Source organism: Syngnathus typhle, linkage group LG21 (assembly GCF_033458585.1).
Source record: "Syngnathus typhle isolate RoL2023-S1 ecotype Sweden linkage group LG21, RoL_Styp_1.0, whole genome shotgun sequence".
Taxonomy (NCBI): Eukaryota; Metazoa; Chordata; class Actinopteri; order Syngnathiformes; family Syngnathidae; genus Syngnathus; species Syngnathus typhle.
Window position 1 is genome coordinate 8376792 of NC_083758.1, and position 27587 is coordinate 8404378.

Consider the following 27587-nt stretch of genomic DNA (forward strand, 5'->3'; position numbering starts at 1 on the left):
TCCCAAAGCACAATCAAAAGAATCAAGATGTAATCCACTCCATTCTTTTTTCATGCCTGGAAATCATCTCGCCGTGCTTTGTGCGCATTTTCGCACGCGGGGAAATGCTGATTGGATTTTTTTCTCCCTCCCTTCCAACTTTTAGACTCAAAACAACATGGAGGGACAAACATGGGGTGCCCTCCCCAGGCCCCGCCCACTTTGGAGCTTCCACCCGGCCGGCGGTTGTTTGATTTGCGAGTGTTTACACGTGCACTTCCCGTGGAGCTTTTTCCCGTCACCCAAAAAAAGGACGGCTCGCCATCACAAGGCTAACATGTCAACAGAGATTAAACTAGTTTTATTATTTGGAAAGAAGGGGAGGGAGGGGGGGGAGCAAAGGGGAGAGGGGGCGGAGCAACTCGCTAAGGTGGGCTGTACCAAACAAAAAGCAACCCCCAAAAAAGCAGCCATATTTTACACGAGTGATTATTATTATTATTCCATTTTTACAACCATTCAGTCAGCATAACATAAAGAAATAATTCTACATCTTTGTTTCTTTCGTATTTTTGGTACTCTGATTTTTTTCCTTTTTTTCTTTACATACAAATAACAAATACAGGAACTATTTTTTTTTTTTTTCACAATGCATATCATCATCTGTCAGGTTGTGTGCGTGCATGTGTGCGTGTGTGTGTGTGCGTGCGCGTGTGTCAACACAAACCAACAGGCCGAGACTTAAAGCACATCCAAAAATAAAAGCAAAAGCGTTCACGTTGTCTTTACACGCCGTCGCCTCTTCGTAGCCTTCTTCGAGTGTCCCGTCTTTTTTTTTTTTCTCTCGTTAGATGTATTTCATACAATTTGTACAAAGGTCCTGTCAAACAGGTGCGAGACCAGCCAGGAAGTCTTTTCAGTCAGCTTTTTAGATTTTCTACACAATTGGAGAGATCCTTATCCGATCCGAGGAGGGTCGGAGTCAACTTCCGCCTTTGATTTTACAAAAATAAAATCAAGCGAGCCAAGACGTCTGCCGAGCTCGTCGGTCATCCGGGTCGCGCCGCCGGATTCTTCTTCTTGGCTCGTTCCGCTTTAGTCCAAAAGGCTTCTCCACGGCAAAACGTTGCCAGACCTTCTCTCGGGAAGCGAAGAAGCCTTTGGGACGGAAGCGTCCGGGCGCCGGCCGGCCGGGCCTAGCCCATGGCCGTCACCATGCTGGACGGGTGGTGGGGGGCGAAGGAGGGGTGCATGGGCGTGGGGGTGCTGAGCATGTGGCCCGAGTGCGAGAAGGGCGGGAAGGAGGACATGTGGCGGGACAGGGCGGCCGGGCTGAAGGAGCTGCTCTTGTCCATCAGGCTCTTGGAGAAGTCGTCCATGCCGCCGTCCTGCAGGGATTTTTTGCTCTTCTTGGACTTGCTGGACATCTTGCGGTTGCGCGTCTGGATGCCTTCCTTCTTCATGGTCAGAGGTCGGTTGATCTGCTCTCCACACACCAGACAAAAGGAGGGCAGGTTAGTATGATGGCGCCCATCGTGTTAGCATGAAGAGGAGAAAAAAAAATGGAACTTTCTCGCGTGTGCGCTGAAAATCAAAGAAATGCTCCAATGGCTTTCCCCAGTAGATTGCTTTTTCCAATGGAGTGTCTGGTTGGTGCCAGGAGGAAAGAAACGAGGGATGGGGTTGAGGGGGGGGGGGTCTGCCTGGCAGCCGCCGCCACCACGGGCCAAGTCCTCCTCGACCGCGTGACTTTCTCGTCCCGGCTGCCATTCTGCAGTTTAGCCGGCAAGAAACGAGATGATGGAATTTGGGCTGTGGGCAGGATTACGGATGGGGGGGGGGGGGGGGGTCTGCGGATGAGGCCGACTGGCTCCCTGATCTTTTCCGAGCGTTTATTCTTCCCGGGGAAACGGGAGCAGGGATTTCTTTCTGGCTCTGGCGTCGGCCGCCAGAAATATTTTTTCGCTGACTCCAAAAGCGGAGCGGTCGCCGCGATTACTCCCGTGCCCCCTCGCCAACCCCCCCCCCCCCTCCATCCCCCACCACCGCCGCAACCATGATGTGCTTTCACAGGCTGACACGTGACTCGGGTTTGAACGACTTATTTCTGCTTCCCCGGTGGACCGGACCTCAGCTCTTGGACGGCATCCAATCGGCCGACCTGGTTAACTTCTTAGCGAGAAATTACCCCCCCCGCCCCCCTCCCAAAAGTCGATGCCAGATGACCGATATGCAGCTGTTAACAATTCCAATCAATGCTAATTGCCGTTAGCCCGTCAATGGCGTTTCACGTGAGACGAGAGCATTTCACCGTGGACCGAATTCTTCCCACGAGCAAACGATTTAGCGGCGCCAGGTTGGCACCTTGTGATTATGATTGTCGCCCGATTTGATGGAAATTGACGGCTTTTTGCGGCCGGGGGATGTGCGCAGATGACGAGGGAATAATATGCCGGTCAGATAGAGGGAAGGGAAAATAATCATGGGATTTTAATTAAGCGCCTTCTTTCATATTTGCAAGCGCTGGGATTTACGGCGGCTGCCGATATAACTATTAATTCGCTTTATCGGCCGCAGCTCCGCAGGGACAATTAGCGCTCGGGGGAAACAAAGATGGGGGACGGACGGGAGGAAGGTGACTCCTGCGTGTTGTGCATTTTGTTTTGGGTGAACTTACATTGTGCAGCTTGAAGTAGAGTCCGCAGGCGTTGCAGACGGGGTCGCCGTTGGCGTTGCGCCTCCACAACGTGGTGGTGGTCGTCTGGCAGTTGGCGCACGACGTACCCGCGCGCCTGGCCGCCGACTGCACGCATGCGGGCGCAAACAAACACACGGGGCACCGTGAGTGGGCGCGTCGACATCAAAACATGTTTCCACCCCCCCCCCCTCGTTCGAAACCAACACAGTGGGGAGGAATGGGGAGGGAAGACGCAAACAGGAGCAGATGGAAGCGCGCCGCCTGGCAGGGAGGGGAGGGGAGGGGGCTAAAAGTAGCACAAGTACAGAAGAAGCATTTCCTAAAAGTGGAGATAAAAGCGCAGCCTTGACACGCTGCAGCCAGTCAATCTGATTAAATGTCCTCCTCCAAAAAAAAAAAAAGGTGGGGGTCACATTTGGATGCAAGTGCTTATTTTAGTGAGGTGCATGTGGATGGATTTAGCTGCCTGACATTGATGTTCTAATCTCCGCACTCCCCCTCGAAAAAGAATCGATCGGCAGTCAGGTGAGGCCCGCGCCGCGTCTTCTCCTTTTGCATCCAAATGCGACCAGCCCGCTTTTTTTTTTGTTTTTTTTTTTAGCAGAACCGCTCGGAAAACAGCAGCAGTTCCAGCTTATCTCACATCCTGCACACTTTTCCTGCTCTTGGGCGCTACCTAATGTAGATATATACTAAATGGGGGGGGGGGGGGGGGTCGAAGCTATAAGCTCAAATCGAGGGTGTCCAACGGCGACGTCAAGCGGCCCAGAATTTAGCCTGGAAAATGGACCGGGCTGTGAGCTACAAATCCGGGGGGTCGTGACCTTTTGTCGACATGCTCGGTAACTAGGGAGAAATTTATTTGTAATTGAAATTGTTGAGAAGCAAATTGTCAGCGCTTTGAGACATTTTTGGTTTGGATGATTTCTTTTCCGTGTGGCAAAAAAAAAATGTTTTTTTCTTCCAGTGCTCTTATGTTTGCAACAAAGGCCGACCGTCAAAACGCCAGTTGAGCTCCACTTGACAATATTGCCTTTGACTTTTTTTCCCCCTGCGCTCTTTTTCATTTCTTCATGTCATCTTTCTGCACTGTATGATAACGTTTGGACACCCCTAATATTCAAACATTTGATTTAGAATGCAGGCCTGCACGACAGTGGCAAGAAGGACCAACGACATGACTGTAGCGGCCGTTGCTTGATTTTTTTGGGGGGTCCCAAATCATCACGGTGATAATAATAATAATAATAATGATAATAACAGTGCAGTTTTTTTAGGATCTTAAAGCAGAGACCTGCACTTGTCGAGTCAATTTCCTGCAGCTAATAGGCCTACTTCTTCCTGGAGAGGGAAACAGACAGAGAGAGACAGACAGAGAGGAAGAGAGGGAGAGAGAGACGCAGATGTCATCAAGAGGGGCCTTGGTGGCGCGTGCACGTACCAGCCGCCGCTTGGGCTTGATGAGAGGCCGGTTCTGGCCGTTCATCTTGTGGTACAGGCCGCAGGCGTTACACAGATAGTGGCCCGTACCGTCCCGCCGCCATAACGGGGTCGACGTGGCGCCGCAGTTCACGCACTCCCGGCCCTCTGCGCGCACGCGTGCGGGACCCACACACACACACACACAAAAAAAACACGCAAACGCCACGGGTCAATTGCGCGCGCAACATTTGATCATAAAAGGCAAACAGGACATGCAGCGGCACTAAATTGCACTTGATTTTTTTTTTTTTTTTTTTTTTGGTCAAATCGGAAAAATACGCGCAACTCCTCGAACGCGCAGTGAAATATTGATCTGTGTAAAAATAGAATTGTCGTTTCGCAGCATGAATTAAAATGGGATCGAGCGTGTGCACGTGAAGCGAAAGCTTTAGGGGGCGCGCGCGCGGGCGTGCGCGCTGTCGTCGTTCATTTAACACTTTAGCCATGCAATCTCTCTTTTTTGCTGCTATTATTGAGCAATGGAATCAACGTGGAATTTGCCCGCTTTTGCTAACAAAAAGTGTTATTAGCAGGAGGACGACATCTTTAAATGCACATGATCCCGCCCCATTAATAATAATCCCAATGATATGCATCGACTAATCCATCCGATTTTAATCTCATTACCAAAGTCAAATGAATGCGGCGCCGATCTGCTTAGACGATGACGCGTTCGGTGCAATTGTTGCGTTTGGCGTGCACCCGTGCGTGCGCGCGCGTGTGTGAGATGCAGCAAGAGTGAGAAGCGAGGGGATGTGAGGCCTACCTGAACACGACCTTGTTTTTGGTCTTGTTTTGGAACCATAAGTAGAAGAGGACCCACCTATCAGGCTACTTGGTGGGAAGAGGCCTGGCCCGTAATCGGGGACATAAGGTGGTGGGTAAGAGGCGATGGGGTGGTGGGCCGCCGCCGTCGTCGAGGGGCCCGGCCCCAGCGCCGCCGCGGCCGCCGCTGCTGCCGCTGCCGCCGCCGCCACCCCGCGCCCGTGCGCCGCCTCCAGTTTCATGCTGTCGCCCAGCGTCACCTGGTACTTGACGCACTCCTTGTCCTCCGGGCGCGGGCCGCCCCCGCCCGAACCCGGCGTGGAAAGGCCCGGGTCCGGGGACACGTCCTTGGGCGGGGTGGGCGGGAATGTGAACAAGTGCGGACTGGAGTGGCCGCCGGACAGCGACGACGACGACGACGATGACGAGGAGGTGGACGAGGTCGGCGGGTAGACGGAGAGGGCGCCCGGGGAGCCGTGGTGGTGGTGATGGTGGTGATGGTGGTGCAGCGGGTTCTTGGGGAAGGGACTCAGGTTCCACGGGGACGCGCCGTGGTGCGCGCCGATGCTTTTGCCACCCGCGGCCTCCAGCCACGGCAGCGAGCCGTGCAGCAGCGACGGTCGGCACACTTGGCTGCCTGCGTGCGTGCGTGCGCGCACGGTTGCGTGCGGGAGACACGAGAACGCAGCCGTCAGCAAAGAAAAGCGCAGCGCCGCGAGAGCGCACATGCAGACTGGCAGGCAGGCAGGCAGGCCACCTTTTGTCTTCCGCGCACCGAATTCGGATGCATTTTGTCGTTCGTCCTCAATAATTCCGCGCACCTCGTATTTTCTATAGTGAGCACGAACGTGACAATTTCGATCGATTTCTTTTTTAACTGGGCTCAATAAACGCACGCAATGCTGCTTTCTTACGTCGTTGGATTTGTCAAGCGCAAATACGTTACGAAACACCAACTTTGCCTTAAGAAAATCATTTACTTTAAGTGCAACTTCAAAAAAAAAAAAAACGTTGCTCATTTTAGTTGTTACAAAAAGAAAACAAAACGTTCTGTTGGCGGTCGGACAAGTGCAAAATGTATACAATTTAGAAAAATTCCAAGAAAACTTTTTTTTTTTCGCTCTCTCATCAAATATTGTAAAGGTTCCTCAAATTTTGACAGAGCCTTTTTTCATTTGACGCCTCATGTATGTGTGCCGCCTTAATTGACGTCCTTTAAAAATACAATTTTGAACAGGCTGCAATTAAGTCCGCTATAAATAAGTGCGCAGAGCGATTACAATGATTTCTTCCCTTCACAAAAACTTCACTTTGACACCCAAAATAATTAACAGACACGTGATTTTTTTTCCAATGTTAAAAACGCGGCAATATATTTATTTATTATTCGTGCAGCTGAATTTTGCATTTCGGTTTTTCTCGCCGTTGTGCGTGTGTGCGCGCGCTCGCTCGCTCGCTCGTGTACTTACTGTGCGGTGGCGGTGGGTACCTCTGCACGGCCCGCACCGAGTTGCCGTAGTAGGGAGAGACGTGATTGCCCTGGGCGTCGATATTAAAGAGTACATCCACATCGTCGGCCAGCGGGTACTGCGCCGCGTCCATGTAGGAGTGGCCCAGGCCCGGATGGTGCCCGCCGGGGTGCTGCTCGTTCAGCACGGCCGGGTGCGGGTGGCTCATCCAGCGGGGCTGCTCCGCGCCCACTTCCATGGCGCCTCCGCTGCCGCCGCCGCCGCTGCCGCCGCCGCTTCTCTTCCCTCTCCTCCTTCTTTTGCAAAAGTTCGCGCTCGGTGCGGCGTTAACAACAAGCAAACAATCCCGTTTTGTGTCTCCGGCACCTGCGTCCGTTTAAATCCACAAGCGTCCCACCTGCGCACATAGACAGAGGCGGTTAACGTCCCGCCCGACACGCACGGAACGAGGCCATACGTCCAACATGGAGTGGAGAAGGCGCGCCGCGCGGGGAGATCCTCAAGTGGGCCGGCCGCAAACAAGGCAGTCTGGACCTGCTCTTTTTCGTTTTGGAATTATTAGGATTCTTTTTTTTTTTTCGGACGAGTACTACTGTTTGAGTCTTCCGACGAAGAGGTGACGAGGTGACGTGCACTCAACAGGTTCGCGTGCCTAAAAGTGACCGGAACGCACCCAAGCGGCGTGTTGCACCCACTCGGGCCGCCCTCCCCCCCTTTCTCGCTCACTCTCTCTCTTTCTCTGTGCCCGCCCCCATCCCTCCCTCCAGCTCTCTCTCTCTCTCTCTTACACTGAAGGCATTCTTTCCGGGTGGCGCCAGGCGGCTCAGTGCAGCAGACAGCTGCGGCGCGACGCAACTTAAGGAGGGTCCGCGCGCGCGCGTATGCATGCATGCAACCCCCCGAAAAGTGGGCAGGGCTTTTCCTAATTGAATTGGACACTTTGGAGTGTCATTTGAGATGAACACGAGCGGGAGAAACAACAAGGAAGAAGGCAGCCCGTGCGTAAAAGTCAAGTGGCGATGGTGACGGCGGCGATGCATGGCGCATGCGCGTCGCCCCGCCGATGCGTCCTCTCGCGGTCATGTGACTGCTCAAAGCCGCTGGGCCCCGCGTGCCCGCGCAGAGCCATCAAGTTCAAGCAGGGCCGCGCGAGTACGCGCAAGGCAGCTGCACACTAAAGAGGCGAAACTCATCCTGCAAAATGAGTCCAGTTTCCTTGCCAAGGTTTCATTTTGGCAGCCTTTCGTTAAAATAATGGCGCCGTGTGCTCTTTGTCCATCCTCCACCTCAAATCTGCTTTCAGAGCATCCCAAAAGCAAAGCAACAAAGAGAAAGAAGACAGGAGCGAGTCACGTGGCGTGGCCGTAGTTTACGACAAATGTTGTTCACACTCAAATTTGTGTTTAAGATGACAACGAATCAAATGTCACCGTAAATGTTCACGTTTCAAATTCGCCTTTAAATTAAACGAATTGATGTAAACATGTTTTCTTCCAATAAATACTTCCTCGCCGAGTGTCCAACAAGCAATCAAATACAGATAAATACGTGGTTGTGTCACTGACGGTGGCATCGATCGGAAATATGTCAACAAGAAGGAGGAAAAAATACCAAGTCCAAATGGGTTTTAAATTTTTTTTTAAAATAGCCCATTTTTGATTGAAAACATGCTATCATAGTTTGAAAATTTTGCACGAAAATATTCCCCCAAAAATTATAAATCAAAATGCAAACATACATCAACAGTAAATTTAAAAGAATTAATTTGTTACATGGCTCTAAACGAACGACAAAAACAAATGAACACATCACAAAAAATGGAAAGACACACACGCACACAATTGTTATTTTGTGTGTGCGTCTCTGAGAATTTAGCCGTGACGTCACATCAGTCCCGGAAGTGAGGGGAGAGGCAATCCTGAAAATATTCCGATATGATGAAGCAGCAATCACGTGACTGATCGTTTGCATTACTGTTGCCCTCCGGGCGTGACGTCACATTTAACGCTCAGAATATCATCATCAGAAAAGGCGGCACTAGTAATCCGGACTACTAATCTGGATTATATCACACACAAACACGTTGATATTATTAATTTTACACCCTTTATGTTAAAAATTGGACCGACCCAGGAACAATTTGTTGGGTTATTTTATACAAAGCAAAAAAATGTAAGGGTGTAATAATCTTTGTTTTATTTTTGTTTGAATCTGACGTTAGCTTTATTTCCTAACATTTGCGTGTGTGACAATTTAAGACTCGAGTGCGACGTTGGCAGTTAGCATGGGATGAAATGTTGGCAATAAAGTGAAAAGATATACACGCGCGCGCCGGCCCGCACGATATATTGCTGATCTTTTTTTGTGTATTGAACAATAAAGAGGTAGCTCCAATGTAAATGACGTCACAAGTCATTTAAACATCACATTTCGTTATGTTCAATTTGGTTTGGAGCGAAAATGGTGCACCGTTTACAATTGGCGCGCGATTTAAATGATTTCCAAATGCACGCAGCCTCGTTCAATCGAAAATTGAAAGCAAAAACGAAAGAAGACGAAGAGACAAAAATATTTCAAGACGTCCAAGAAAAACAAGCAAGGGACTGCTTTCTTTTTTTTCCCCCCCTCGAATGAATTAGAAAACGTTTCATTTTCAGCAATTTCACAAAACCATCAGACCCGCGCGCACGCGCAAGAATGAGATGCACAACGACGTTTCATAAAGAAGCTGCGTGGGGCGCGGCGTTTTTTTTCTTTTCGTTTTTTTTATTGACGCTGTCAAAAGGGCACAAAGAGTGCACGGACGGACGAACGCGCAGAGCAGAGCAGGGCAGAGAAGACAAGATGCAGCAGCCGCAGCAGCTCACACAAAATGGACGCATGCAGCCAGAGCAGGTAAGGAAGCGCCAACAATGCAGATAAACTCATCAATAAATCAACACAAAAATAAATACAAAACTACACGAATGAATGCGCCTCAAATCAAATTCCTCAAATGGAAGAAGGTTGGAATTTTGCCCCTTTTGGCTGTTGCTATTTGCCACGGCCACGCGTCACGACCTCATACGTCATTAGCGACCTCGCTCCGATTCCACAACACGCAGCAGCGTTCATTAGCCATCATTTCACATTGCAACATTTCACGAGTTGGAAAAGTGGACGGACGAGCCATAAGGGATCGACGCGTGCGTGCGTGCGTGCGCGCGCGCGCGGAGGGGGGCAGTAAAAGAATGATGCATGACGTCATGGCCTTTATGAGCATGTGAAATATGAATTGCCGGAATATTGACTGACCTGCTCCGCTCGGATGAGACGCGCGAGTGACCCACCGATGCGCGCGCAACTCACAGGATAGAAAGAAAGAGAGAGAGAGAGAGAGAGAAAGAGAGGCGCGTGCCCGTGCGCGAGCGAGGGGGCACGCACGCGCTTCCGGGTTTCAGCGCGTCGATATTTCTGCTATCTACTTTGCATCGATTTCTGCTTTTATCCACATCATTTTCCCTCGTTTTCTTCCTTTTATTATTTTATCTTCTTCTTTTTAACATTGAATCCATTTTTCTTATTTTGTAGTGTTATTTTTATTTCGTATTTTCATTCCACTCTCCTGCCAGTTTTCCTTTTTCATTTGTTTTGAATATTGGATTCATCCCTTTTTCCTTTCATTTCTATTTCTCATACTCGCAATTATTTAGAAAAAAAAAGCATATTTATTCTTCCATTTTGTCATTCTTCAATTTTTTTACGTCAACATTTTTTGTCTTCCTCCGTGTTCCATCTCAATCTTTTTCCTGTTTGCTTGTCTGCGAGTGAAGCGTGCGCGTCATGGCGGACAGGCGAAATCAAAGTGAAAATGATGATGGGGGGGGGACGTCGGGGTTGGGCTGGGGGTGTCACTGCTGATTGGAGCAAACAAGCAAACAAAACCCGTGACGTCACAGCCGCAGACGCAAGCGCTTTGCAAACGGACTGTTGAGTCATTTGGAGAATTGCTGAGTGAGCTTTTGGATCCCCCAAATCGAGCAAATGTCCCATTAGAATGAACTTGGGCTTTAGAGGGGCAGTATGACGTCACCAAGGGACATTTCCCCCCTCCCAAAAAAATCATGACATTCTATAAAGATAACATTTTCCAGCATATATATTGTTGCGGGTGCTTGCGCAGCGTTTCAAAAATATTCGGGTAGGCCAATTAGGTAAGAATTTTAAATGAGAATCAAATAATAATAATCAATTGATGGGGCGGAAAGCTTTCGTCTTGTTAACATCCCCAAATTTGACATGCACGTTGAATTGTTTTGTTTTGTTTTATCGGGCGAGAAATACGCGCACGAGTGTGCGTGCGTGTTTTGTGCTTTTTTTCCGTGCACGTCAGGACCGAAAAAGAAAAGTCAATGAAGCCTAAAGTGGAGTCAAGTGACGAAGTGCATGGCTCCTGCTTTCTCCATTTTCATTCATGCGCCCTTCGTTGCACGCGCGAGGCCTCTAATCTGAGTTTGAATTTTCCATTTGCGGAATTAACCATTGCAAAATCGGATGACTAAATAACACCGGCGAGCACGCGCAGTGGCGCGCACGAGTTTTCATGAATAAAGGGCTTATTTTGGGAAGGGGGGGGCATTAAAGGAAAGCACATCACACTTGACTCGTAAAAACGATTAATTTCAGAGGAGGCTGCGTTATTCGCACACAGAAATCATGTCCATCAAGAATTATTCGAATTAATGAAACACACATAATGATCTATACGCACCCGGTAGAATAAAAAGACTGGGAATGAATGAAAATGAAAATAACTAAATAATAACAAATTCGTTCGACAAAAATAAAACGAAATATTTTATCGTATATAAGAATGATGGAGACAATCAAATCAAATGACATGCAGATTATGATAAATACCTCCAATTAAAATAATTGGAATTCGATGACATGCAATAACTGATAAATACATATAAATGAAATAATTGGGGGAAAGACTAATACATTCACTATTATCATTATTATTATTATTATTAAAGCATGCACGACTAAATAACACAATATAAAGATTAAATTAAGATAATAAATAACTGAAATTTAATAACATGTCTGTATAAATTCGCCTACCAACAATAAATACATTATTTGGGAAAATTATTATGGAATCAGGATAACATAGAAATAAAAATCAAAGCAATTCCATTGATAATGATGTAGAGACATTTAAGAAATATTAAATATCATCATAATGGAAGCAGAAGAGCTACAAATCAAGAAGATAGGGATAAGTGTCCAACAGCTTCCTCTTTTGTTTATTAAGAAAATAGCTCATATATTTTCCGCGTGACTCCAAGCCGAATCTCGCCATTTTGTTTTTAAGCGTATTTATTTGTCAATTCGGTGCGAACGTATAATGGCGACAATTAGGCGCGCGCACGCCGCGCTTCTCTGTTGAGCGCGCGCAGGCGAGCAGGCGCGGAGGCGCGCGCATGCAGGCAAGCGAGCGAGCGAGCAAGCAGACGAGCAAGCATGGCAGGCAAGCAGGGCCGTCTGCAGGAAAGAAAGACGTGCACGGCCAAAAGGGCCCGCGGGCTTTCTAATGATTGCCAAGAAGAAGCGGCACCAATCGTTATCTGGGCCGTGCACACGATGCGCTTGTTTTGATTGCATCTAAAAATGCATCACAATGAGCCTGCACGCCACGCGCGCGTGCACTGCCAAGGCCGTCCCGCGTGGGGCCCACCAATGCTTTTTAGCGGCTTTAATTGCCAAAAGAGGGGGGAGAGGGGGGTGGGGGGGGATCTGATAAAGGGAAGGAGGAGGAGGAGGGGGGGGGGGGGCGTCTAATCTCTCCCGCCAGTCTTGCAGCGCGTAATTAGTGTGTCAATTTCAACCTGAAATTAACTGCATCGACCTGCCATCTCGCACCAGCCATTTGGATCATCATTTAGTTCGCATCGTTCATCAAGCCCCCAAAATATACAACACCCCCACCTTCACTCATCAGCCTCTTAACATTCATCTCCTATTCCTCCATTATGACTCACAGCTTTTTTGTATCCTGGCAACCATCAGATGGGTATCACGTCCAAATAAAGGGGGGGGGGGGCGTCCATGTCAAACAAACAACCCCCCCCCCCATGATAATCCAGGAGTGGGTGGCCCCGAGTAGCAGGCGAGAAAATCCTCATCTCTGATGTCGATAAAAAAAAAAAAAAAAAAAAGACAATAATAGGGCTAATACTGCATGGCGCCTTCCGTTGGGCAATATTTTGCAACAGCAGCAAACACAAACAACATTGACACATCATCAAGTCCTGAACTTGCTGCATATGCAAAACTTCAAGCTGCATGCTGAGGCAACATTTGTTGACAATTCGATTTGTGTCGTCGACTTGGTTCGTGATTTTACGATCACGCGGCAGGTGGAAAGTGAGGTCAAAGGTGAGCTGAGGGGTTGATCTTGGAACGAACGGACTGGTTGGTTTCCGGGATTCCGAGGAGAACTTGCGGATGGCGAGCCACTGGCTCGTCGTGTTCTTGCAGAAAGGCGACTTTTGATTGACAGCCCGTCGGCGGGATCACGTTTAATCCGCGCCTCTCCGCAGCCTGTCGGGAACTCATTTCTCCACCGCGAGATGGGGGACTCAGATGGTTGCCACGGCGACAGAGATAGCGCCGAGCCATTTCCATGTTTCTGGCCAAGGGGGAGGGGCGGCGCCGGTGGGCAAAGGTCACGCGGCGTGTCCTCTGCCACGCATTTACGGAGCTGAGTCGCAAGCAGCAAAAAAAATAAAAGATCCAAAAGAAATTGACGATGAAAACATTTTGTATTTTTCTTTGAGGGTGTTTTTCTTTTTTCCAGGTAAGGAGGGTTGCCACAAAGCGGGCGCACTCCGCCGGTCTGCGTGCGCGTGATAAACACAAGCCGAAGGACGCCCGGCCGGGCGGGCGAGCGAGCGAGCTAACGGGGCTGATGATGCTAACGGGCTATCTCGGCGCCGCACATTGCGCGGCCTCGCAGGGAATATTCAAATATCGGAAACTCGTCCCAATGTTCCAAGTGCCCTCAGATGCCGGCGACAAGCTGAGGAGGCGAGGATGACTTTGCCTCAAATTACAAAACACAAATAAAGAAATTGACTTCCTTGCTAACTTTGGTCATGAATGACATTTCCCCAGGGAGCTTTAAAAAATTGCAGAAAGTAAAAGAGAAAAAAAGGTGCCAGAGAAGTAGATACTCAAGTTGAAGACAGAAAATATTTCAATTCCAGCATGCTGCCCCGAGAGCGGCTGCATGGCTGCATGGCTCGGCCGGCCGGCCGGCTTCCTTGCAAGCAAAACAACAGCCAACAGCTGCAAGATGAAAATTCTCCACGTTAGCAACATGCTAACTGTTTGGCACGGGAAACAAAACATTGCCTTCTTCCCTGCAAACGAGGGGCCTTAGCGGAGGTGCTTGGCGTATTGACAGGAAGCTCCTCCGTCATTGCGGCACCAAGGCAACACCTGCCGCCACAGGTAAGGCGTGTGTGTGAATGAAATGGGAAGGGGGGGGGGGGGCGGTGGCGTCACTCAGCGCTTTTGATGGAAGCTTCTTTTGGTGAAGGAATCAAACGCTTCCTGCCTTTCAAGTCCTCCCTCATGCAGGCGAAGGCAGGCGGCGTCCGGGACCGAGACGGCGAGTCCAAACACGGAGCTTTGCCCCCATTGCCGCCTACGCTGGCTGAGAAAATAGCGCCAAAGCAAAACACGGCGCTTCTGGGCTCTTCGCTTCTGCTGGAGAACGGAAGAATCGTCGTGGACTTCAAAGCCAAGCGTCAATCAAGGAGGAAAAGTTGACAATGCAGATATGATGACAAGCACATGCGCTTTTTGGTCCGTGCCTCTCCCGGGGCCGTAACGGACACCGCGCCGGCGGTGGGGGGCCGCGAGCCGAGCGGCCCGCTGCGAGGGGCTCGTTCCGCCGCCGGTCAGCGGGTTAAGTGGCGCGCAAACACTGCAGCCATTCACGTGGAGGGGGGCGGGAGGGAGGGGGGTGTCCAGTCTCTCACATATGGATGGACAGACGGACGAACGGACGGGGGTAGCTGGGCCACACAAGGCAAACTTAAACGTTCCCCCTTTGGAAGCGTCCTCGATGACTTCCGAACCCAAAGAGGTGGCGGCTGCGCGTCCGTCACGCCGACCCAGAAAGAGACGGCGGTCGGCCGGTCCCGGCGGAGGACGGCGTCGGCCGGGCTCCATCTGGGCGCATGCGTTTGTGTCTTTGTGCCGGCTGGCTTTTGTCTCCCGCCTGATCGCCTCTAATGCCGCGGCGCTAATTGTTTAACACAGAAACACATCTTTTCTCCCTTTAATGTTTTTGTCGCCATTGTCAGCCCAGCATTGATGACAAAACCTTTGCGGATTTGCCGTCCCGCCCCCTCCTCCCCCAGCCGAAGGGGGAAAAAACGTCCGCATCAGCGCAAAAAGCAGCGATGTCTGGCAACTTGCATCATTTCGCCAAACAAACAGTGTGAATAGGGTGTTAGCCGGCCTATTAGCATATACACACAAAAGGCCCGTGTGTGCGCGCCCGTCTCGGAAATAAAAGGAAAACACACCCGCGCGCCAAAAAAAAAAAGAAAAGCCCCGCTCGTTACTCTCCGCTAGCCGTGACGGAGGTTTCTCAAAGAGATAAGGCGGCGGGTAAACATGTGATCGCGGCAGATCCAATCAGCTCAAACAAAGGCCAGATGCAACGGAGACGGATGCGCAGGCAGGCGCAGGCACAATCACCAGCCTCTGTAGGTACGGCGGCGGCAAAAGTGGAGGAGCGCTCGCTCGCCTCTTATCATTTGCATCATAATGCCAACGTGGTGTACGCACGCGCTAAGCGCTTGACAAAGTGCCTTACCTTCAAGAAATGTGTCACCGTTGTCGCCGCCGCCGCTTTTCATCGCCTTTTTCCGTAGGAGGCGGAACGAGGCCGACGCCGCGTGCGCAGGTGCGCAAACAAACGCCGCCATCCATCCGTCCGTCCGTCCATCCATCCATCCGCTGGCTCCACTTTACTTTCTTTGCTCCGAGTTTGCTGCAAAACACAAATGACATCAAAGCTTAACCTGCTGATGTCATTTCCTGTTCAAGAAGTTGTCTTTTTGGAAACAAAAGAAAAAGTTCCCTTGCGTTTTCTCCATTTGGCTAGCATTGCGCTAACGACGCAGAATAACACGTTTTTCCTATCATGCTTTAATTGGCCGATTATTTGACGTGACATTTCTGCCTCCAAATCTTGGTTTTGCCGCACTTGTCCCGTTGCCAAGGTTACCACAAAGACTGATTAATCCCGACCAATCGTATTTCTTCTCTTTTTACGAGCCGTCTAGCTGACAGGAAGAAAGTTTATTGTGATTATTATTATTATTATCATTCTGGAGGCATGAAACATTGGAGGACACATCCAATGACACCCCCCTTTCCACCTTCCTCCCCAGGAGGCCTCTGTGCATCCCAGATAAGGCCTCCTCACAGGGGGACAGGAGGAGGTGGGGTTAGGTGGGAGGATTCGCGGGGGGTGCTCCAGGGTCACCACAATGGCCCGCTCACGATAGCGCTATCAGCTTATGCTAATGAGCAGCTAAGTGTTTTCAGGCCGCTCCCCGTCTACTTAACCTGCGCCGGATCACCAGGAGCTCCTCGCTCCCCTTCACAGAAAAGAGGAAGTGGACGCTCTGGTCGGTTCTAAATTGATTAATAGCGTCCCAAATTGATGTTAAGAACCATCGGCTGCACTTTTTGGGGGGGCCTTTGAGCTATTGTTGCAGTCAGAATGGGCAGCCTTTTGTTAGCCTAGCGCGTCACCTCTGCCAGATAAAGAACAAGACGTGGCGGCGACCTTAACCGTCTTTTCTGATAAATTTACGGCACCAACGCGAGATTTCGATTGAAGAAAAATAAAAAGGCTTTTCTGTCAAATGATGATTCTATCTAACAAGAGTCTCCGCTTGCACCGGCAAATTCAATTTATAAATGAATGCTTTTTCTGGGGGAAGAAAAAAAAAACATTGATTAGCATTGCTAATGTTTTTTTTTGCTTAGTACACGAAGCGGTGCGTTTGCCCAAGTTCCAAAAGCGACTTTTGCCGCACCAAAGTGGTCGGCGAAGACGCTCCGAGTGGGCAAACACGCTTTGTTTGGACGCCGTATCTGCCTGGGTCGCCGTCTTCTTGTCTGTTTGGATAGCCAATGCGACCACAGCGAGGTGAGGCGAGGCGAGGCGGGGGAGAAAGGGGGGACAGATAGTGCCGGCGCATTGTGGTCCGGCGGGAAATGTATTATGGACGGATTTGTCCACTTGTATGTAAAAGCGCACGTCCTTTCACCTGAACTCATGGAAGGTGCGTGGTAAGCCCCTTACACGCCGCAACTCCAGCCAGCCAACGGCGGCGCCTAATCTTTGCCGATTCAGCTCCGTCCGTCCTCGCGTAGTGCTCGGCCCGGTCGCTGATAAGGCCTCGTTTTTTTTTCTCCTTGCAGAGCAGCCTAGCAAAAAATTAAAGTGATCAAGAGATTTAGAATTCACTTGGATGCATGTGACGGCGCAGAGATTGAGAAGAAAAAAAAAAGTCTTGCTAGCAAGGACGTAGCGCACCGACCGGCAAAAGACGTTTTGTCTTTTTTGGCTCCGCCCACAAAGACGAGCAGAAAAGCTTTGCAAAAACGTCAAAGTTTTTCTGAGGAGGAGGACCAGGTGAAGGACTTTGTGGGATTAGCGGGCGCCATAGAGATGACGCCACTCTTCCTTTTTCCGAGACGACGAGTCTGCGAGATGCCGTGTGTACTTTTTGGCGGGAACATCTCGCGTGGGCTGGCGAGCTCTTAATCTGCCTTGACGCCATCTACCTTGGAATAAAGACGCTGTCAGGCCGGCCACCGCCAGGGAGGACCAACAAGATGGGGGAAAAATTAAAAAGTCGTATCAAAATGGAGATATTAGAGCAGATTAAGAGCGAGATTAAAGCAAAAAAAAAAAACACATGTCCTTCCGACAACTTTTTGCGGTCAGTCCTCATCCAAATGTCCGGTTGTGTGTGTGGACGCATATCAGAGGATTCCTCTCACCAGATAAAAAAAAAAAAAAAAAGCACCTGGGCCAAGATATGCCGGTCTAATCTGCGACACTTATCACGCCGCTAATATGAAGGTTTTCCCAAAGCCGTCCGGCAAAATGTGCCAGCCCAAGATATCGAGCGCACGCACACACGCTTTCGCTTATGCAGAGGTCCGCGCGCACGTGTGATCCACACGCATGTCACACGTAGGATTGCCTTACCTGGATAAATAAAGGTTGAATTGAGAAAAAAGTCCAATCACACAAAACATGACAGAGATGCTCCCACCTGCGCCTATTGAGGCAGGCCGGCGATGGCGGCGATGGCGGCAATGGCGGCGGGGGGCGCCGCGCATTGTAAATAGTCTAATCTATATGGTAATGGCCTTGTCGGCGACACGGCAACAACGGCCGCCAGATAACATTGTGACTGGAGGCCTTCCATGGTAATTGTTATCAAAGGTTATTTGGGATGACACGCTCGCTCCTCCTGATTGGCCGCCCGCCGCGCTTATTTACGATATGAATTATGATAACCGTCGTCGCGGCAACGGCCGGGGGACCGGCCCGCCCGGCCGGCAGATACGATAAATTGCTATCGTTAATCACGCCGCTTTGTTATTACTGCGCCTTTTTATTTAAGAATGCAGATTTGTCATCCGCCCGCCCGCCCGCCAAAGCGCACTGACGACATTTTACGCGGTGACATTTTCATTTGGGGAACCTCGTTTGCGTTCTTGAATCGCCCACATTTAACTTCTCAAGGGTCTCGTCCCATTTGTTGCCTTCAAAAAGCCGTCCGCTAGCGTCTACTAGCATCCATTAGCATCCACTAGGCCTGCGCTACTTTCCGTTAGCCTGTCAAGCACCTTTCGCATTATACGTTAGCACGGAGCTAGCCGACTCTTTGCGGTAGTTCCGGATGACACGCCCACCCACTCCCGCGACTTTAGGCCGACTTGTGCGGAAGCTTTGAATAATCGTGCTGCAATACGAGTCGGCCGCCATTAATTGCCTGAGATAAGGATTGCCTCGCACTTGCCTCAGCTTCCGTAATTCGGGCCGGAAAGAGACGGAGAGAAACTATTTAAGTGACCCTGTCATCTCGGAGCGGCGCCGTGGCGCTCCTAATTACTGCACAATAACAAACGCGCAGCTCATTTAGCTGTGACGAGCGGCTGCAATCAGCACTTCTATGAATAACTTAACTTATATTTACACTCGCATTAGCCCAAGACAATATGCCTCACCTCCAGATTACAGCGCATTCAGGTGATGGAAACAAAACCACCAATGACACACACACACACACACACACACACACTTCCCTAATCTAGTGTCCAGCAACTGTGTGTGTGTGTGTGTTTTCTTGTTTACACGTTAAACATGGACCCATACATACATTGGATGTTTTGCGCTAAACATATAAAAGTCTTCATGGTGTTACATTAAAATGTCGCACACACACACACACACATACACACACACACACACACACACACACACAGCGAGACTGGTGTGTCAGAGGGCCGCGAAGCAAAGAAAAGAGGAAAGTAGGATGAAGACGGCGCCGCCGATGACGAGGAGGGGCACCTGGTGCGCACTTGACACCGAGCTAATGGCCAATCCGGAATTGATAGCGTAATTTACGAGGGTGCCCGAAGGCCCCGCCGCCTTTGAAGCGCTCCCAAATGTCGACTCAATTATTCCTTAAATGAAAAAGAGACAGAATTCAATTTGAGCGTTTCATACGGGAGATAATCGGCAACATTTCATGATAGGCGGGTCGCGGAAGAAGAAAAAGTCATTTGAGGAAGGCCCGGCTTCTTTTTTTCTTTTTCATTCTAGGCGGGGAGAAACGCTGTTGATGGTTACATCAGCGTTTCTGCGCCAGCCATTATGACGGCGGCGGCGGCGGCGGGAGCCGAATCAATTTGCCGCAATAATAGTCTTCATCAGCGCCGCTAATGATGTACGACTTCACCTGCGCCCGTGTTCATTCCTCGCTCACGTCGGCGTGTGAATAAAGCGCTCGCCGTGTTCGCCGCGCCTCGCTCCAACGGCGTTGGAATCAAACGCACCCGCTCGCCGCTTCTTCTTTGTATGCGGAGCGGCCGGCGGGTGTTCAACTCCAGGCCCGCGGGACGGCGCTGGACTTTTTCTCCTTTCTTTACGGCTCGCCGTCTGGGAGCGTAGAAAAAAAAAAGCTCCCCGAGCAGCCTTGATGGGATTTGTGCATCTCCGGGGGCGTTCTCCCAGCCCGCCCGGGCGACATTCCTTCACAGGTTCACTGGCAATGCTCAAGTGGTGGCCTCTTAACGGCCCCCTAATCACTCACGGACGTAATCGCCGGCCACTTTGAAGTGATCGACAATTTGCTCCGAGTCCGCCGTGTAACACGAGCGCCTGCTCGCCGCCAGACAGATGGCAAGATAGCCCGGAGAAGCTGGCGGGCTAAGTCGGGGCGACCCAGAGGTTGCCTTTTTAACGCCCTAGGTGCTAAACAAAACAACTTTGTTGACAAGCAGCATGAACGAAGACGAGGACGGAGGTTTGCTCCGCCGCCGCCGCCGCCGCCGCCGCCGCCACAACACGCGTGGACCGGCACGTACGCAACGTGTGTGTTTATTGTTTACGCTGCTGCGGGTGGCGCCAGGCCCTGGAAAAACACTTTTAGCTGCGTGTGTGCGTACGTGTGCGGTTTTGTAATCGCTATCAGACGCCCTCATCGCCACTTGGGGGAAAAGGTATGTTATTCCACACAGGGGGAAAGAAGGGACACTGTGGACAAAAGTATCGGGACAAAGCTCTCGAACCTGAGCACTTTTGGCCCTCGGCGCTTCGCTATTGACCTCAAGGCTCAACCCCGAGCCTCCTTGAATTTAGCAGGTTGTGTCTTACTGACGACATTTGGATTCTTAGTACGCAAACGGGGGGGGGGGGGGGGGCGAAAATGCCACGTTGCGGCAGCGCCGGCTTATCTTGTTTACACTATGGCACTTTTTCAAAGGCAAACCGCTTTCTGATAAGAATCGTCCATGAGGACACAAATGGATGCATATTAGAGGGATGCCCCCCCCCCCCCCCTCGAGGAGTGCCACCCCTTCCTCGTCGATGATGTACACTGGCAACCGAGCGTACGCATATGGCGCCTTAGCGCTACTTTTAGCACCCCACTCGACCACTCCAGCAGCACCCGAGAGCCACAAGCGGTCACCAGGGTGGCCAACGTTGCGAGCCATTTCAGGAGCGAGGGTGGCAGGTTAGTGACGCCTGAGGTCACCAAAGGTCACCAAAGTATCAGCTGAGGAGTCAATTCGGCAGCGTTTGAAGCAACAATTTGAGTCCTTTGTCAACTGGCGGTGTTGCCGCTCGGTGTCGTGTGTCCTAATGGGCCAGGCTTTGGTGCATTAAAGGGGCCAAGCAATACAGCCAGCCCTCCTTGATGGGTCACGACCCCAGCCAGAGTGTCACCGGGGTCATGGGGTCGGGTCAGGTCAGGCTAACGTTATTGCCGTTTATTTGTCTAATTTTCCATCAAATGCCGCCGTCTGCCTCTGATCAAGATGAGCGGATTACTCCAGTGGGGGGGGGGGGGTCAAAGCGCTGGGAAAAAAAGCCGACTGCTTCAAATTAGTCTGTAAAAATAATCCCGCGCGGCCATTTTGACCTGTTGGTAAAAGTCAAATACGCCGGCCGCATTCAGGCCAAGGTCGCAGACAGTCAGGGGAATTCGCGCCTTCGTCTACGAGCGGGCCGGGCCGGCCCGGAAAATAAACTCGCCTTTATTGCCCTAAAATGAAGAACAAATTTTGCCGCGCCATTTGAAAAGCCACCGTTTGAGGTGTGGGGGCTGATGGAGGCCCTCATGTGCGGGCGAGGACAAAACCTCCAGATGACTTTTTGCCCGCTCGACGCAACAATACACCTAATTTGCGGTGTGTGTGTGCGAGCCCAAACAGCGCGGCGCCAGAAGTCTGCGCTTCCCTTGAGAACGTAACGGCTGAGTGGCATCGGAAAGACTAGCCGCCCGGGAGGGAGGGAGGGAGGCAGGGGCTCGGCTTAGAGGGGGGTTCAGGTAAAAGCTTACAGGTGAGGCGCGGGGGAGGCCAAGCCAGTGTGTATTTGGTCTACAGTACTGCTGATGTCCTCCCTGACATGAAAACAAGATGTGAGCCGGTACGTGCAGAGTTCACCCGTGCCCCCCCCGAAAAAAAGAACTTCCTGTCATCTTGTTGCCGGTCGAAAGCGAACAAGCCAGGACTTTTGATGTCGTCCATGAAAATGGGAAGCGCTCGCACGCTGAATTCCCTACTCGCCGTTCCCACAGTGCCGCCGCCATCCCGCCGTGCCAAATTTCTGCTTTTAATCTGCATAGAATGGGATTTGTGCTACACTCGGCGCAATCTAAACACCGGTGAAACCTCTTGACCAACTCAAGCCAGGCCTAGGAAAAGAAAAAAAGCCCACTGGAGATGGGGAAACGATAATGTCGTTCAAAATGAATTGATGATATTAAAAAGGAAAAAGTCTATTTTCCAGCCATCTGGGCCAGGCCAAGACTGGATGGAAGATTGCGCCAGAGCGACTTTTTCCCGCAGGCTGCGACTCCCATGACAGCGTCGCGGCCAATCCCACGCAAGCTTATTAGCAGACTAAAAATAGCAGCGCCATCATGTCAACAGGTTGGTTGCTTGGCCCTCGTTAGGACGCATAATCGCCTTATTTACATTCGCTTTCCGCCCCCGCGTCGGAAGCCATTAGGATGGCCGACGGACGCCCGGCCAATCGGCTGCGAGGGGAAACGCTCCCGTGGGTCGCGTGGGAACCGGAGCCCCGAGGGGGCGCTCGTGTCAACAAACAGGAAGGACAAAAGAAGAAAAGACACTCGCTTGTCTCACGTGCGCGTGCACAGACATTCTTACGTTCAATAATACAAGAGAGCGCGCGCGCGCGCGCCTGTGCGTGTGCAGCAAAAGCAGATAAGCGAGCGGTATGATGAAATGTGAGGCAACCAAACAAGATCTCTGATCAAAACAAACATGCTGGATCTACTGCAACACGCGCACGCGCGCGCGCGTGCACATACAATGTTCACCAACCGAATTCCAGCAAACGAAAAGCTATCTTGTGCTCCTTTTTCCGTACTTGCACTCTTCCTTCCTCTCTCCCTTTTTTCCTCTATTTCCTCCATCCTTCCTTACTGCATCCTTTCGTCCACCTTTCCCCTTTCTTTGCTCCCGGAAAGAAACTTCTGGACACGCCCACCCGCCAACAGCTCATCAGATAGGAGGCTAACCGTGCGCCCCCCCCCCCCCCCTCTCGACACGCACAGATAAGAAGTGCGTGTGCGCGGCCAAGAAGGAAAGTCCAAATATGTTTTTTCCGGATGGCCAGCGCAATCGTCGGGGGTGGGGGGCGCCGCGCTCCCCGCCGCTGCACGCCAGCGATTGCCACGGCGGCCTCCACCTCCACCTCGGCTGACAGATTATTCATATCGACGCCGTGAGGTTCCGCAAAGCAATTACGTGGCGTCACACTCCGTCAACTTTGGGAATGACACGCCGCCGCAAAGGTGGCAAAAAGAAGAAGCCGCTTCTGACTGCATGTACGCCAATGTTGACGGCCATCATTCGTCCCCGTTATCGCAAACATTTCAAAGGGTTAATAAAGTTGTGTTGCGAGTTTATATTGTTTTCCAATTGAGTTTGCGAATGGAAGTTCCACGAAACAGGCAATTTAGAGTTGCGCGCTTGTAGTACCGCGCTGTGCCACAACACGCCAGGGCAGCACTGAGCTCACCTCAAATCAACGCAGCGTGATTAACAAAAAGAAGCATCCATGCTAACTTAGCCTGTCTCGGGCGTTTCGAATGACATGTTAGCATAAAGTGAACAGACTATACGATGAATAATTTGCCTTTGTTTACTTTGTTCTTTTTAAAAAATAGAATGTAGATGTGCGTGTATTTACAATCAAGTACTTCTTTAAAGAGTAAATTAAAACCAAAAGAGCCAAATTACTGAAAGTGAACAATTGGATTTATTCTAAAGATGAATTAAGGCAACAAGTCTCATTTTGGGTGTATTAGGGACTTTTCCAGGGTTCCTACCTTAACTCGTAATTTGTTTTTGTTTGTTCTCTCTGAGCATGAAAGGAGCCATTCAGAGCCAAATCATTGTGATGACTTTTGCGGCCGGCCGGGCCTTTTCAACACACGTTTTGTCCCAACGCGGCGGCTGTTTGATGGGCGCGGCGATACGTCACAAAGTCAGCAAGGCCTCGCGCCAAACGTTGACAGACATCAGTGCGACAACAACAACAGGGCAGAAATAGACTGAAACTCCGTGACGTCATGGCAAAAAGCCATCTCATGCGCGCACGGCGATTGTCACACCGTCGGTTAGCTTTAAGCCCACGTTTGAGCCGGGCCTTTAGTCCAGCTTGGCTGCACACATCTTCACGCACACACATTGGCTAACAGACCAACGCCACCGGCAGACAGGCGGGCGGCCGGCCGCATCTCCAACGATAGGCGCTGGCTAATTGAATGCGAGAGGTCAAAGGTGGCCGTCTTTACGCCGCTCGGTGGAGGCCATGAATATCTTAGCTCGGCTGCACATACGCTGGGAAAAGTCCAGGAAGAAAAAGTGGCTTGAATATTTACGAGCAGCAAAGTTGAGCCTGGGGCGCCGCCGTGGCCGAATCTTTCAATTGGAGCTCGTTCACACGCGGTCAAACACTTTTGCGTGTCGCCATCTTAGCGCTGGCGTTCACGTGCCGCCGGAAGGTGAGCGTCAGCGGCACAACCGTGGCCACGGCGCACAAAGCATCAAAATGCGCGTCGGACTGATGTGAAAACACATTTCTTTTCATTTCATCGCCCGCCATCCGCTCATTTTCTTCTCGCCTCTGATCCGTGACAATGTGCGAACCAAGGTGAAAAATGTCGGATTTAATGGCTTTTCCCTTTTTGCTTTCTTTCTCATTTTCCAGGGCCTCCAGGAACGCCGCGGCTCTGCTGCACACAGCTCAATGTTAGCGTGCCCGTGTGTTTATTTCATCATGTATGTATGTGATTTTTTTTTGGGTATGGACACACACACTCTTCTTATCTGCAGGATAGAAAAGGAAATGAAAGGCTAGCAAAAGGATGCTAAAGGAAAGGAAAGGAGGGCAGCGAAGGAAATGAAGCGAGAATATGGGAAAGGAAGGTCAACAAAAAGGGAAAAATAAAAGAGAAAAAGAATCGAAAGGTCGCCGTGAGTTCTTTCGACTAGCGTAGCATTAGCGGTTGTTGCCGTGGCGGCGGCGGCGCCGGTGCGCCTATTTGCAGACAGACAAACAGGAAGCTTGTTTGTGTATTTCCTCTGTGGCGGCTGGCTCCCTTGCGTAATGCGTTTTGGGGACAAGTAAACAAACAACGGGCACCATTAGCCCAGCGCGGGTTCCAGTAGGGGGCGTTCCACCACCAGCACAAAGAGCTCCCGGACGAGCGGGCCAACAGCGCCGCCCGGCCCCCGCCGGTGCCACTGCAGGGCCTCCCTCCTCCTCCTTCCTGACATGGCTGCCGCTCGCTCGCTCGCTCGGGGAAGAAAAATGCTTTTTTTTTTTTTTTTTGCAAGGGGATGTGGCGTTAATTCAGCGATCAAAATGAGCGAAGGCGCGACACGCCAGCCAGGCAATCAAAGACTCGCCTCGTCGCTCCAAACACTTAATGGACTCCGCACAGCAAAATCCAACTAATTACAATTTGTCCTTTCTTTTTTTTGTCCTTTTCATAAGACTTGCTTTTAATTCCCGGCACGTGCGTGTGCGTGCGTGCGTGCGTGCGTGTCTCATTTAAATAAGCGCTAGCGCGGGTTCTCCCGCCCAAATATGCTACTAGTGTCATAACAATGAGAAGTGGCGGCCCGCGGCGACTATTTAAAAGATGGTTTGAAAAAAAGGCCTGATCTGTAATTCAGAGCGGATCCGCTATCAGACGCCGCCGTCATTGGCGTCTCTAATCTCCCGCACGCCCGACAAACACGCCGGCTGCTGCTGCTGGCGGCGGCGGCGGCGAGACGCCGACGACCAACAAGAAGAGGGATTTTTAAGACATTTCTTTCTTTTATTTTCATTTCCCTCACCAGTGTATCCGACACCTATCATAGCATCAATCCCCCAAAAGCAATTGCGCTTTTTGGAGAGCGTGTGATCGCATGGGGCTACAAGGACGGACGTCAACGTGGCTCAGAAGGAAATGCTCGCCGTTTTTCCCCCAACGCGGAGGAGAGAAGTGATGGCAGGTTATCGGAAAGCGACATACGGGGAAGCGCCGCAGCCGCGATGGGATGACAAAAGAGGGCGGCAAAGCACTACTTTTGTCTCAATGAAACTCCTCCCTTGGCAGCAAAATGCGGCCGTCTGACTACGAAAACGGAACAGCTGAGCTAGTCGGCAAATCGCAAACGGCGACATTGAGCAATATGCGTTCAAATTATCATTTGCCTTCACACACACACACACACACACACACACTGGGTTTTGGTTACACGTGTGGTTTGGACAGGAAAAGGTAGGGGGCTACCACGCTCAGCGGGACACTGACGCTGGGCCATACTCACAGAACCTTAACCCCCCACACACACACACACAGAACCCCCCCCCCCCCACACACACACACACACACACTTCAAAGCGTGGCTGTAAAGCTTGGGTGACATTCATCCATCCAGCATGGGTCGGGGGGCAACCAGCATCTATCATAGAGCCACAACCAGCGCAACCCGACACTTGACTGGCAGCGCAACACACACACACACACACACACACACGCACACACACGCAAGCCAAGATTCTGTCAATGAGTCAATTCATAATGCACACAAAATGTGTTGTCAGCCTGGCTGCATTGCGCAAAACCATTTGCAAGACATTTCGTGTTTGTTTGAGCTTCTTTTCACGTATGTGCATCAAGATGGAGGAGGTCACAGGTCATCGACAAAGCGCAATCAATAAGACCATAATGATAAAAACAGAAAATGGCGGAAAGACACAATAACAACAGTAAACGATGATAAAAAGTAAATGGCAATCTTTTCAAATGACGCGCAAGGAAAAGAGTGCGACTAAGCAGACTTGGACCGGTCAGCTTTTGAGACGCGATCCACTCAATGAAAAGCACTCGTTATATTGACTTTTCGTGCTATTAAGTCAAATCATAATACAAAAAATAATAATCGCTTACCTTTGGAAAGAAATGTGTTAAGTTGATTAACAAAAGCAGGTACAGGCGTGACGCTTTTTCTTTCTTTCTTTCTTTCTTTCTTTCTTTCTTTCTTTCTTTCTTTCTTTTCTTTTTAATGTAAACGTGCTGCGCAACGACGCAGAAATTCCCAAAAGGCAAAACAGAGCTCCTAAGGGCCACCGTGTTATCGATTTTGTTATATTGTGAGCGCACAACTAATACACAATAAATGTCACTATTATACGAGTTTGTATGAAAACGTAACAAGCGTGTTGAGTGGATATACAAAAGTGACAGACTCTTTCACTCACCGACTTCTGGCGTCCGTTCCTGTTTGCAGCGTGAGGGCATTTGCTGTCCGACAGCACAACCTAGCGGCCGGAATGTAGAGTTGCAACTTAGTGGACACTCCATTAGGAACACCCGGACAGCGCTATTGCTAGCAACATTTGGCTCTTGATCATGGTTTGTTTAACCTTGATGACGCTCATTTCAGATTTCTGGTCTGCTGTTACAAGTTAGGCAAATTTATCAAGAGAATATATGTCAACAATTTCAAGCTAGCCCATGAATAAGTCAGTAAAAAAGTATGAAAGGAAAACTAGAGTAAATGTGGGAATAATGACTAAATATTCAGTTTGAATAAAACTATATGAAATACACATCAACTATATGAACTATATACTCTGATGAAGGCGGAAGTACAAGCCCAAACATGTCAGGTCATCCTAAAATATCTTGTTTTGAGATAAAAGAACCAGTGAAGTGATTGACAAGTGAAAACAAAAGTCCAACTCTATGAAACATACTTACAAATGTGCATGTGTCACTGTTAATCTTAATTCACAAATTTAGCGTGTGAAATTGCACGAAAAAAAGCAACGAGTC

General features: G+C 50.3%; 1 protein-coding gene and 2 long non-coding RNA genes across 13 annotated transcripts; 1 reads left to right on the forward strand and 2 right to left on the reverse strand.

The window, feature by feature from the left end:
• Positions 1–357: 357 nt before the first annotated feature.
• gata3 (GATA binding protein 3) lies at positions 358–7112 on the reverse strand. Of its 7 annotated transcripts, none has more exons than XM_061268585.1 (6): positions 6394–7111; positions 4983–5561; positions 4208–4264; positions 3972–4018; positions 2657–2782; positions 358–1460 (listed from the first exon to the last, which is right to left on the reverse strand). In XM_061268585.1, the coding sequence occupies exons 1-6, from the start codon at positions 6629–6631 to the stop codon at positions 1176–1178; spliced, it is 1332 nt and encodes a 443-aa protein (XP_061124569.1). In that variant the 5' UTR covers positions 6632–7111; the 3' UTR covers positions 358–1175. The 7 variants fall into 7 exon arrangements, with proteins under 7 accessions (XP_061124569.1, XP_061124567.1, XP_061124565.1 ...); XM_061268583.1 differs by having other exon boundaries at positions 4926–5561; XM_061268581.1 differs by having other exon boundaries at positions 3972–4264; positions 4926–5561; positions 6394–7112.
• Positions 7113–8831: 1719 nt separating this feature from the next.
• LOC133145277 (uncharacterized) lies at positions 8832–13527 on the forward strand. Its single transcript, XR_009710874.1, has 2 exons — positions 8832–9288; positions 13238–13527. It is a non-coding gene; the product is annotated as an uncharacterized LOC133145277 (long non-coding RNA).
• LOC133145278 (uncharacterized) lies at positions 13515–27078 on the reverse strand. Of its 5 annotated transcripts, none has more exons than XR_009710879.1 (3): positions 27011–27078; positions 16740–16899; positions 13515–15448 (listed from the first exon to the last, which is right to left on the reverse strand). It is a non-coding gene; the product is annotated as an uncharacterized LOC133145278 (long non-coding RNA). The 5 variants fall into 5 exon arrangements; XR_009710878.1 differs by lacking the exon at positions 27011–27078 and adding an exon at positions 26700–26972; XR_009710876.1 differs by lacking the exon at positions 27011–27078 and adding an exon at positions 19452–20074.
• Positions 27079–27587: the final 509 nt, after the last annotated feature.